General features: G+C 54.6%; 1 protein-coding gene across 1 annotated transcript in view; it reads right to left on the bottom strand.

Moving 5' to 3' along the window:
* Window positions 1-11,351, bottom strand: part of CDH5 (cadherin 5) — a 32,351-nt gene extending 21,000 nt beyond the window's left edge. The window contains exons 1-2 of the mRNA XM_082863581.1: window positions 11,246-11,351; window positions 1,989-2,202 (exon numbers count right to left, since the gene is read on the bottom strand). Coding sequence (XP_082719707.1) covers window positions 1,989-2,202; window positions 11,246-11,319 — 288 coding nt within the window. The 5' untranslated portion in view covers window positions 11,320-11,351. The remainder of the gene's footprint in view (window positions 1-1,988; window positions 2,203-11,245) is intronic.
* Between the last annotated feature and the right edge of the window lie 1,002 nt (window positions 11,352-12,353).

The following is a 12,353-nucleotide window of genomic DNA, read 5'->3' on the forward strand; positions in this document are numbered from 1 at the left end:
TGGTAGTTCTATTTTTAGTTTTTTAAGGAACCTTCATACTGTTTTCCATAGTGGCTGCACAAATTTACAATCCCACTGACAGTGTAGGAGGGTTCCCTTTTTTCCACTCCCTCTCCAGCATTTGTTATTTGTAGACTTTTTAATCATGGCCATTCTGACTGCTGTGAGGTGATACCTCATTGTGGTTTTGATTTGCATTTCTCTAATAGCGGTGTGGAGCATCTTTTCATGTGCTTGTTGGCCATCTGTATGGCTTCTTTGGAGAAGTGTTTGTTTAGGTCTTCTGCCCATTTTTGATTGGGTTGTTTGTTTTCTTGATACTGAGCTATATGAGCTGTTCATATATTTTGGAAATTAAGCCCTTGTCAGTCACATCGTTTGCAGATATTTTCTCCCAGTCTATAGGTTGTCTTTTTATTTGGTTTATGGTTTCCTTTGCTGTGCAAAAGCTTATAAGTTTGATTAGGTCCCGTTTGTTTATTTTTACTTTTATTTCTTTTGCCTTGGGAGACTGACCTAAGAAAACATTGCTGTGATTAATGTCAGAGAATGTTTTGCCTATGTTCTCTTCTAGGAGTTTTATGGTATCATGTCTTATATTTAAGTCTTTAAACCATTTTGAGTTTGTTTTTGTGTATGGTGTGAGGGAGTGTTCTAACTTCACTGATTTACATGTGGCCAGCCCCTGTTTTAGACCACAAGCTCCGTGAGGGTGTGGACCATGTCTGTCTTTGCCCCCTGACCATGTCCCAGAGCCCAGCCTTGTGCTTGGGAACATAATTCCTCTCACCGGTACACTGATCTTTCTTTAGCTGACCCTGCTTAGCTTCCAAGAAACTGACGTGGTGAGATTTTAAAGCACTGGAAAGGAATTTTTCTCCTCACTGAAAACTCTTGAAATACCTAATCCCCTAATCCGTCTCCCTGTCATTGTGTGTGAAATTCCACCACTAGAGCCATTCCTTTCTTTTTTTTTTTTTTTTGTGGTACACGGCCTCTCACTGTTGTGGCCTCTCCCGTTGCGGAGCACAGGCTCCGGACGCGCAGGCTCAGCGGCCATGGCTCACGGGCCCAGCCGCTCCGCGGCATGTGGGATCTTCCCGGACCGGGGCACGAACCTGTGTCCCCTGCCTGCATTGGCAGGCGGACTCTCAACCACTGCGTCACCAGGGAAGCCCCTAGAGCCATTCCTTTCAATTAGAGTGTACGGTTTTGACCTCAGCGACCTTCTGACACAGGAAGATAGTTCATTAGTCCCTCAGATTAGCTCCAAGCTCTAGGAAGGTGACTGAGGATGGACACGTTTTAAATGGGATGAAATGAGGGTTTAGAGTCGTAGTCACCGCCCTGGAGGGCAGGCTTGGGTCAAGTGCCTTGTTATGGGTGTCCTAGGATCTGGAGCTCATAACGCCCTAGATGCTAGGGCAAAACACCCTGAGAGACAGGGCTTTCTGAGGAGGTTCAAAGGCCTCGACTAGAGATGGCAAACCGTGGCCTGGACGATGAGCCGTGTCACCAGCACAGTCCTGTAGAAGTCTGCTCAGGTCTTCCAGACCTCTCAGATGCGCACAGTTAATGGCAGCCTTGGCGGGTCCTGCCCTGAGCCCTGAGCCCCCACGCTAGGCTGCCCTCCTTAGCTTGTGCACGGAGTGGCCCTTCTGCCAGTGATACTCACTCCATAGGCCAAAGTCTGTGAGAAAGATGAACCATTGTGCTCACCATTACTTCCACCACCACCACCACCACCTCCACCTCCACGATCATCATCGTCATCACCACCACCACCGCTGTTACCACCACCACCTTCTCCTTGGCTATCACCATAGTCACCACCACCATGACATCTGCCACCTCCACCATCTCTCCCACTATTACCATCACCCTCGCAACGATCATCCCCATCCCTGCAACCACCACAGCACCTGTCACTGCCTTTATCATCACCACCACCACGGCACGCCTCTCCCGCTCTGGGGCCTGAGACTTACCTTGCCCACATAGTGGGGCAGTGAGCCGTTTTTCTCTTCATCGATGTGCATCTGGTTCCAGATCCAGTCTCTCTTCTGGCGCCGGTGAATGGGCAGCGAGCTGGGGGGGTTGGGTTGGTCAGGGTTGACGGCCGCTGCAGCTAGCAGGCCCAGGCAGGTGCCCCCTGCAGCCAGCAGCATCACGAACACCTGCATCTTCCCGGGACGGACGGCTCTGAGGGACGAGGAGAGAGACCATCAGGGAATGTGGGGTGCGAGCATCTCCCGGGGAGCACTGAACTGTTTAACCCTTCATCCTTCACTCTCTGCTCAGACTAGCAGAACCACACCCTCTTCCTGCCCCCCGTGGAGCTCCTAGTCTGGGAGGGGAAGCCAGACACAGAAACAATTCCTACTTAAGGGTCACATGTGCTATTGGGCAAGCAAGCATGGACGACAGGGGAGGCTAGAGGAGAGCTGTAGGGAAGGTTTCCTGGAGGAGAGAGCAATGCTGATGTGGATGGTAGCTCCCAAAGCCTTGTGCGGTGGACACCCAGCTTGGATTTTACAGACGGGGAAACTGAGGCACAGAGAAGTTAAGTTCATGGTGGAGTAAATGGTGAGGCTGAGAATACAGCCCAGGTGTCTGACCTCAGCCGCTGACATTTATCAATAAGTGTCATCAATAAGTATAATAGGTACCAAAAAATAAACATCAATAACTATTGAATGCCTGACACTCTTCCAAGCACTTTATCTGTGTTATCACACTTAATCCTCCCAGTAAGCCAGAAGGTGGGTATAACTGGGGCCCTCACTTTATAGATGAGCAGAGGAAGAGAGAGGTTTAGTAACGGGAAGCCTCAGAGTCAAACTCAAACCAAGTCGGCCTGGCCCCAAAGTTCATGCTTCTTCCTACTGCCCTCTCTTGACCTAGCAGCTGCTGCGTGGTGGGATTTAAAGGCTCCTCTGAACAAACATGCCCCCCGGCTAGTCCGAGAGCCCCTGGGGCAGCGTTGCTTTGATGTTGTCTTCAGAAGGCTCTTAAGAAACCCAAATGTGGTGACCTAGAGGGCCAGGCCCTCACCAGACGCAACGCTCACAGTTGGTGATTAGCTTAGGAGCTGTCACGAGAACAGGGGTGGGATGGGGTGGTGGGTAGAGAGGCTGGGCTCGCAGGACCAGTTTCGTAGTTTGTGGGGCGTAGTATAGAATGGAAACATGGGGTCCTTTTCTCAAAAGTTACGAAGAATTTCAGGACAGAGACGGAAGAATGTGAAACCCAGCATGGGGTCCTTTTAAGCACAAGACGCCATGTGATTGCCCCCATGAAGGCAGCCCTTGGGACATGGGATCAACCTGGATGGGGATCTGGGGTCACCCAGAGATCAGGGCCCGGCTTCATCCTGAATTCCAGAAGGAAGAGGGCTTGTCTCACTGCCCCAGGGTGGGTGGAGGCTGTGACCTCGGCTGTCACTATGCCCTCTCAGCCCTTGACCCCATCAATCTACCCTTGCTGGTCCCTGTGTCACTGACCTGTGGCTCCTGGGATGGTTCAGAGGAAGAAGGCTGGTGGGTGGGAGTGGGAGTCAGAATCAGGGCTCCTGCCTGGAGAGAGGCAGGGGCCCACTGGGTGCTGGGTGGGAGGCCACCTCCCTGGCTGTCGCCCGCCCTGGCCGCGGGGAGAAGCTGGATTCTGCACAGCACAGGAGGTTTCTAAACTCTAGTAACATTTCCTCTGAGACACTGGCGCCAGGCTGTCCTCAGTGAGGGCCGGGGGTGTGTGTGCAGACTGGCCTCTGGGCCTGCTGACCTTAGCATCCAGCATCCCTGTGGCCCCCGGCTGCTGGCCCAGGCAGAAGTGGGCTCGCAGGGTTTGGCTGGGACAGAGCATTAGCCGGGCCTGGAACGCAGGTGCCATGTGCCTGGGAAGGCCTCCGGTCCCAGTTCCCTCAGTCCTCAATGAGGTGGTCAGACTGGAGGAGACCTGGTGCCCTTTGAGGTGGGCTGTGAAAAGGGCAGCTGCTCTGGGCCGGAGGAAGGCAGTGAACAAAGGCTCAGGGAGCTGAGAGTTCTGCCAGGAAGCTGGTCCTGACTCAGGGGAGGTGGCAGCTGTGACCCCTGGCCAGCCTCGCTGGGCTCAGGCCCGGTGGGTCATTTCCTTCTTTGCCTCGAAAGGAACTGCATGTCTTGCTCCCTTCTTCCTCCCTCAAGTGAGAAGTGACTCAAAAAATGAAAAAGTAAAACAAATAGAAGTGAAACTGAGAAACGGGGAGAGAGAAGTTCTCAAGCCCCTGGGCAGGACAAGATAGGAGGCCGCACCCTGAGCGGCTGCGTATTGAGCATCCACTGTGTGCTAGGCTTTGGGGTGCAGCAGTGAGCGGGACAGACAGGACCTGTCCCCGGGGAGTGCACGCTGTCGTGGGAACCCCAGGAAAATAAGTACATGGGGAAAAGCATCAGCTGCTGATGAGAGGCTCTCAGGGAATTACACTGGGGGACACAGCAGAGGGCGAGGGGGCAGCTGGCTGAGACTTCAAGGCCAGGGAGGCCTTTCAGAGAGATGATACTCATGCCAACCTCGGAGTGTCAGCCCTAGGAATGCCAGGGGAAGGGAGGGTATTCCAGGCAGAAGGATCAGCAAGTGCAAAGTCCCTGAGGTAGAAAAACGGTTCGTTTGTTTGAAGAGCCAAAAGAAGGCCCTTGGGTCAGATGAGCAATGGGGGCTCCAGAAGAGGGGACCAGGTCGGGGTGGTAGGCTGAGTGACAGCCCCCCAAAGGTGTCCACGTCTTCACCCCTGGAACCTGTGAATATTACCTTCCCTGGCAAAGGACTTTCAGCAGATAGGATTAAGTTAAGGATCTTGAAATAGGGAGATTATCCTGGACTATGTGGATAGACAGCGTCCTTAAAAGATGAAGGCAGGAGGGTCAGAATCAGGAGAAAGGAGACGTGATGATGGAAACAGAGGTTGGGGTGCTGCGGGGCCCCAGGCCAAGGAACGGGGGTGGCCTCTGGAAGTCAAAAAAGGCACGGAAATAGATTCTCCCCTAGAGGCTCTAGAAGGAAACAGTCCTGATTCTCACCCACCGAAACGCATTTCGGACTTCAGACCTCCAGAACTATAGTAACTAAATAAATCGGTGTTGTTTCACGCCAGCCACCTTTGGGGTGGTTTGTTGCAGCAGCTGGAGGAAACTAATGCAGTTGGGTTGCACAGGGCAGCCTAGAGAGAGCTTTTTCCTAAGCACGAGGGAAGGTGACATGATCTGATTTGAAGAGATCCCTGGCTGAGGTGAGGAGACGGGCTGGGAGAGAGGGGAGACCAGCAGGGGAGGTCACTGTCATCCAGGCGAGAGTTGATGGTGGCCCAGACCAGGTGTAGAGGTGCGTGGCCATGGGATGTGTTTTCCAGGTGGAGTTAACAGGACTTGCTGTGAATGGAATGTAGGGGGTGAGGGATGGAGAGGAATCTAGGATGGCTCTCGAGTCTTTGGCCTGAGCAGTTGGCGGGGGCAGGGCTTTGCTGAGGTTCGGAAGACGGGTAGTGGTACCAAAAGGTCTGTGTGGGCTGTGTCAGGTTGGAGTTGCTATGAAACGTCTCTGTGGCCATGGCCAGCAGCTGCCGGAGACCTGGCCTGGAGTGCGGGAGAAGGTGGGGCTGAGGCAGCTTACAGACGGTCCCTTCTCAGGGCTGGTGCTCAAACTGTGAGGCTGGAGCATGAAGGAGGGCAGGTAGCGAGGGAGGAGAAGCGGCCCAGGACAGCCCCATAGGTCTTTCCTCTTTCTCTGTCTCATGAACTTGTCATCCAGGATTAAGCCCAAATGTCCTCCTCTGGGGAGCCATCCCTGGTCCTCACCTTGCATCTCATGCATCCCTGGGCATCTTCCACTGCAGCACTGCCTGGGGCTGGTCCCAGGGTTGACACCCAGGTCCCATTGCTGGGCTCAAATCACAGCTTCCTTCCCTTCCTGGAGAATGGCTTTCTCCCTGCCCTGTCTACATCTTCCCTTTTCCCCAAGGCCCAGCCACACCTGACACATGGCTCTCTCCTCTTTGGGTTCACACAGAGCAGGGTGACGGCTGTGATTGCAGGGTCTGTGGTTTAGAGAACGTCAGTTGCGCTGCTTTGCCGCTCTGTGACTGTGCGCGAGACTCTTTGCCTCTCTGAGCCTCAGTCTCATCATCTGTACAATGGGAACACTAGTGTCTACCTCTCAGGGTTGTTTTCAGGCCTGAATTAAAAAAAAACATTTGTAACATGGCCAAAAAAGTAGCTAAGAATAAAACCAAGCATGTACGAATCCTCGCCGACACTCTGTTTTGCTCTACTGAGTAGTTAGCTTACCATTCTTGTTCCTGAACACCCAACCATCTGGTTGGGGGATTTGCAGGTCCCCACCCTGCTGAATCTACTCTCCCACCCCTCCCCTGACCTCTGCTCTGTATCAAGGGGACTGACCCTTGGCCTACAGGCGCGGGGTTCTGGTGTTTGGCCAATGGGGGCTCTAGCAGGCATCTGAGGATGGGAGGAGAAAAGTTGGGGTACTTCCTCCCTGCTGCTGTCTGCTCTGGTTCATTTGTACTGCTGTGGCTGCACCTCCCCATCCCGGTAGCTTCTATGGCTCCCATCCGTCCCTCACTGGGTTCGGGAAACACCCTTCCCTCCTCTTTGTCCCTTTGGTCCTGCGGTGGTCTGCTGCTGGTTTCTGCAGGACTCAGCATCCCGTTTGTTCCCTTGACTGAGCTCACAGCTCTGTAAGTGTTTCCTTCATAAAGTCTCTTCTTTGAAACGCCTCCTCAGTGGCACACTGAAACCTTATCTCACTTAAATCTTGCAAACTGCCAGGTAGTTGTCAGTGATCCCATTTTGCAGATGAGGCTCAGAGAGGTGGAGTGAGCCCTGCTGGGTCACACAGCGGCGAGTGGTTGAGCCAGGATTTGAACTTAGGCTGCCTTTCACCCCGGATAGTGCCTTTCCATCATGCGACTCTCTCTCTATTTCTGCGGTGACATTAACATGTAATAATAATAATAATGGTAGTAATAATAGTAATAATAAGCAGCTGTTCTCCATGTTTGGCTTGCATAGATGAAATCTCATTTAGTTTTCACACGTCCTCAGGATGTAGGAATTATCATCCCCATTTCACAGAGGAAGAAACTGAGGCTCAGACACAAACACCTCGTAAGTGGTAGATCTGGAACCCTCACCCAGATTTATCTTTTTCTAAATCCTGGGCTCCTTCTACACCCAATCTCAGAGGGTCCTGAGGGACTTTTCCATCTGAAAAGCCATGTTTATTTGTGTCTTTTGCCTTTTGTGTTAGAAATTTGTCCACATAAATGGGGGCCAAGAGGAAGGGTTTTATCGAAAAATAGTTCCTCCTCCTCCTGCTGTTGGAGAGGAAGTCAGCCGGCAGGATTTGCTGGACCCACAGCTGGAACAGAATTTCCCTTGGCCACACCTCTGGAGGTGTGATCAGAGCGCAGCTGGGGTCAGGTTTATTTTAGCCCTTTACTTTCCTATAAGTAGGAGTCTTGTCTCTTGGTTACTCTCACCACGTTTTTGGAGAGATCAGGCCGCTGCTGGTGGGTTTGCGGTACCACAGATGTGTAGTGGGCCTGAGGATCTTGGAATTGATTTCTGTGCTCAGAAATGCCCAGCTGAGTAGCCCTGGGGCCTTTCCTGACAGCAGACATGAGGGGGAGGGGATTCGCTCCACAGCTCAGACGTGCCTGCGGGGCACCCGGAGGCCAGGTGCTGGGCACCCGGAGGCCAGGTGCTGGCCCGTGTCCCTGTTACCCAGGATCCGTGATGATGCTTGGTTCCTGGGGCTGTGTTAGAGGCTTTCAGGGCAGCTCCAAATGGACGGATGGATGAGGGTGGGCCCTCTGTGCCCTCGGTCAGTCTGGGAAGGTCCAGGGAGCCCAAAATGAGAGGACAGAGTGTGGCCCAGGCCCCTGGTAATGGGCATGGAGCCCAGGAGAAGGGGCAGAGGAACCTCGGAGCATCTGGGGGATGGCTGGGCTCAGTCATGCCCGGATCAGAGGGCAAGGCCTTGGAGAACTCCTGGGTTTGGGTCTGTGTCTACAGTGGGTGGGACCGCTGAGCTCAGAACTAGATGCCTGGGTTGGGCCTGAGGACTGGCTCTGAAAGCTGAGCCAGGTTGGCGGGGGCTGGAGAGGTTGTGTGCCTCTGCTCCTCTCCAGTTCCCTGTCTGGGTCTCAAGGGTGCGGTCCAGTGGTTGGGACTCCACGCTTCCACTGCAGGGGGCGCCGGTTCAGTCCCTGGTTGGGGGAACTAGGATCTCGCATGCTGCGCAGTCCAGCCAAAATAAATAAATACATTTAAAAATTGAAAAAAAAAGGGGGGCTGTTGCTTGGTGAGCCTCGAAGAGGAGCCCCAGCCTGTGGGATGGTAACACCCACCAGGCCTGGTCACAGCTTCTGGCCTTTGCACTTGCCGTTCTCTCACCTCTGCCTGGACTTAGGTCACATGTCACCACTTCTCTGAAGCCCTCTCTAGAGCCTGGAGGTTATACAGTCATTCAACAAACATTTATTGAGCACCTACTATGTGCCAGGTACTGAACTACAAGTGGGGAGCCTACACAGGCTGCACCCTTGTGTAGAGACATTAACCACTTCATAAAAAACAGTTTCAAATTGTGGTGCTTTGATGGAGGCGTAGAGGAAGATGTGAGAGGGCAGAGAGGGGAGGACCCTGATTTCTCGGAGGGTCTCAGCCCAGCAGTGAATCCTGCCTCTCTCTGATCTGCTGTGAGACAGTAGGCAAAACTCCCTTTGGTCTGTTTCTCAGGACCCCCTCTGTCATTGGTGTTTGGCCTTTTCAAAGGGGCTGTGAGGTCCGCTCAGCTCTGTGCTCTTTAAAAGAAGGAGCCAGGGGGACCCAGAGGGAGATGGAAGGGGGGTGGGTTGGGGCTCCTCCTTTTGTAGTTAAATAGACGCTCGGAAGCCTGGACCAGCTGGGAGCCGCTCAGCGGGCAGCATGGCAAACGCTCCCGGCCGGGATGGTTCTGCCCCGACCCTGTTCAAGCCTTAGGTTTTAGGGGCTAAGTCTGGCGTTTATTGAGCAGACTGGAGGGCCGTTGGGGGTGGGGTAGAGGAAGACTCCAGGTCAGGGATACACACATGACATCCTCAGGCCACACGGACACACAAACGTGCTGCCTACACAAGCACACACCCCTGTCCCCCGAAGAGTCTCCTCTCTGCGGGGCTGGCCCCTCTCCCGCCCAGCACGCCCGCCAGCAGCTAGGACAAGACCTAGCAGCAGAGCCCAGCCCCAGGCAAAGCCGCGGAGGGTGGACTGGACGCTCAGTCCCAGCCCAGCCTCCTGCAGGCTCTGGGCTGCAGCCCAGAGGCCCTGGGTCAGGGATGAGGGGCCAGGAGGTGGGAGAAGAGGCCCAGAACCTTCAGGGGTGGGGGTGAGGGCGCTAGAGCCCCTGCCCCCTGTGTGGCCCTGGGCGGCTCTCCCACCGCCCTCCCACTCCACACCTCGAGCCTCAGTCTGGGGTCGAGGTTGGAGCCAGTGACCCCCAAACTCGTTCAGGAATCACCGGCATTGGGAGGATGAAGGGTGAGTCCCCAGGAGCTGTGGGGCCGGGCAGCTATGAGCTGGCCCCTTGGGGCTTTTTCCTGGTTTGGGGTTCAGTTCAGCCCTGTGACCTGCTCTTGCGGGTCCCAGACCCGATCATCTCCCCTCGGGTTCTGCCAACAGCCTCCCTCCCTCGGCTCCCCTCAGAGCTGCCCACGCTGCTCCCCTGCTGACCGCTCCTCCCTGGCTCCCCACACCCTGCAGGGTGAAGCCTAGCTCCTGAGCCAGCATTCAAGACCCAGCACGGAGTGTCTCTGCCCACCCCTCTGGCTCTCCTCTCCCTCACCTCCCTGCCCCACCCAGCCTCGAGGAGAACTGGACATTTATGGAATACACAGGCTGTTCCCTCTGCCCGAATGCCCTTCCTTGCTGTGGCCCCTGGGCGAATGCTCTGCTTCTCTTCAAGCCCCAGTCCATACCCCCCACAAGGTCTTCTGATTGGCTCCCGCTCCAGCGCAGCCTCTGCCTGCTGGCGCGAGTGTCTCTGACCAGGCATCCACTTCATCCTGGCAACCAGCGGCGTGAACTCAAGGCCCAGAGGACCTTGAGGTGTCCGTGTCCCTACTGCTGTCTGTCAGCCTGCCTCGGTCTCCAGCTCTGATCTTGCACTCCTTGCCTCCTTCCTCAGAGGATTTAAAACAAATCTGCACAGATCTGCCTACAACACCTTGGGTGGTCAGAGCACATACAGTGGTTGATAGAACTCAGAGAAGCTCCTCCTGTCACCATACAGCATCTCTAATGGCCCATCACTTTGTCAGGCACACCACCATTAGGATTTTGATCCTTTGAGGACAGTCAGATTATCCTTCTTATGGGTCCCTGATGAACATACACCCGTGTGCACGGGGCTTCCGAAGGTAGGGCTGACAAAACAGAGATCACGGGTTGCCATTCACATACTCACGGCAGACATCACTAATCAGTTACAGTGTTCGTTTCTCACCGAACTTGAACTCAGCCCCTGAATCCTCAATACAGTCTTTGAGCTAGATACAACCAATTCACCAGACCTAGTGTACGATTCGAAACAAATTTGTCCTGGGGGCTCTGGGTCATTCCCTTATCTCCTAATGGGGCAGCTCAAAGCTTGAAGGAGAGAAAACCCACCCTTGGGAGAGCCTTTTCCAGCCTCCTCTGGGCTTTCTGACTCGGCCTGGGGCTCTGAGGCAGTCATTGGCGGCAACAAGTCTCACACACTTGCCTGTTTGCTCATGAGCTGTGTGGCCTTAGGCCCATTCCTTGCCCTCTCTGAGCTCTAGCTTCCTCATCTCTAATGGAGGATCGAATGAGATCATGGGTACAAAGCCCAGCACACAGTAGGTGCTTAGTAAATGTGTGGGTGTCTCTACCCACTCAGCCTGGCCTGGCAGCTGTGGGCTTGACTGGCCGACTCACAGCTGACCTCATTTCCTGGTTCTGCCCTGGGCCCACCTCCTGCTCCTGTCTGTTCTCCTCTAGAAGGAAATCTCATTCACTGCCTTCCTGGCCCAGCCCCATGGGCCCTCCTTCCCCCTCCTCCCAGTGTCTGCTCCTGCCAGAATCTGATCGTTATGCTGTGGCAGACAATCTGGAGGTCCCTGAATGAGTTTAGAGACTATGTGGTCCATCCCTTGCCCTAGAGAAATTAGAAGACTGAAGCTCAGAGAGCAGACCCAAGACCTCCCAGCATCCTCTGGGGCTCCTGCTCTTCCTCCAGGGAGTCTTCTGTGATTTCTCCACCCAACATCAGCTTGGATCTGGGTTACGATGGGCTTGTCAGTATCTCTCCAGCCAGAAGCCAAGCTACTGAGGGCAGCAGTTGTCTCCTAGAACATTCCTCCCCCAGGACCATTGGGCTCCTGGCTCATCCTGGTGCCTGCTTCTGTGGCTTGAACTGTCAGGTTCAGTCCTCCCCGGCTTCTCCCCTCTCCAGGCTTCCCTATGGAGTGTGACAGGGCAGTGGGGTCAGAAGGGGCTGGCCTCATTCATATCCTGCTTTCACCTCATAGTAACTGTGCGACCTTGGACTGGCTGCCCAGCTTCTCTCAGACTCTGTGGTCGTGTCTGTCAAATGGGAATTCTTTTAGTAGCTTCAGGGATGCCGAGGGGGTGCAGAGAGGTGATGGAAGTAGTAAGGGATGGATCCCATGGGCAAGGGGCTCAAGATTTTTTTCCCTGAGCTAGTGGCCAGTGTGTCCACTGTGTATCCCCGAGGCAGCAGCAGAGCTGTGAGTCATCCAGCTATGGGAGAAAATAAGCATGGCCCCTCCAGCTTCCTGCTCCCATGTCCGGCCCTTGTTCAGCAGCACAATCGCTCAGGTCTAGACTGCAGGGTGGGCAGCTTAACCCCTGCAAGGCCAGTGGGCCCCTCGCCTACCCCCTCACCACTGGAAGCCAGAATTAGCAGGGCTGCCTGGGGGCGCAGAAGCTCCTGGGCCCCTTGATCACCTCCAGGCTGGCACCCACACATGGCTGGACTCAGGCCAGATGGGAGGGTCCCGCTGTTCCCCATCGCCTGACGATGAACCAAAATTCTCGGTCCTGCTACTTACTCATGGCCTTCTGCATCACTGGCCCTCCTGCCACTCCCTGCTCTGAAAACCTGGCTGCACTGGCCTCTCCAGGTCCAATGAGCTGCCCAGGCTCCCTGCCTCCCCTGGAATGCCCTTCGTCTCCTGTCAGGATCCTGTCTGCCCACCACCCATGGCAGAAATGTCCGTGGGGTGGGGGTGAGGAACAAGCACAGTGCTTGGCGTGGAGTAGCTGCCCAGAGAGCTCGCT

This window comes from Leucopleurus acutus (genome assembly GCF_964270905.1).
Source record: "Leucopleurus acutus genome assembly, chromosome: 20".
Taxonomy (NCBI): Eukaryota; Metazoa; Chordata; class Mammalia; order Artiodactyla; family Delphinidae; genus Leucopleurus; species Leucopleurus acutus.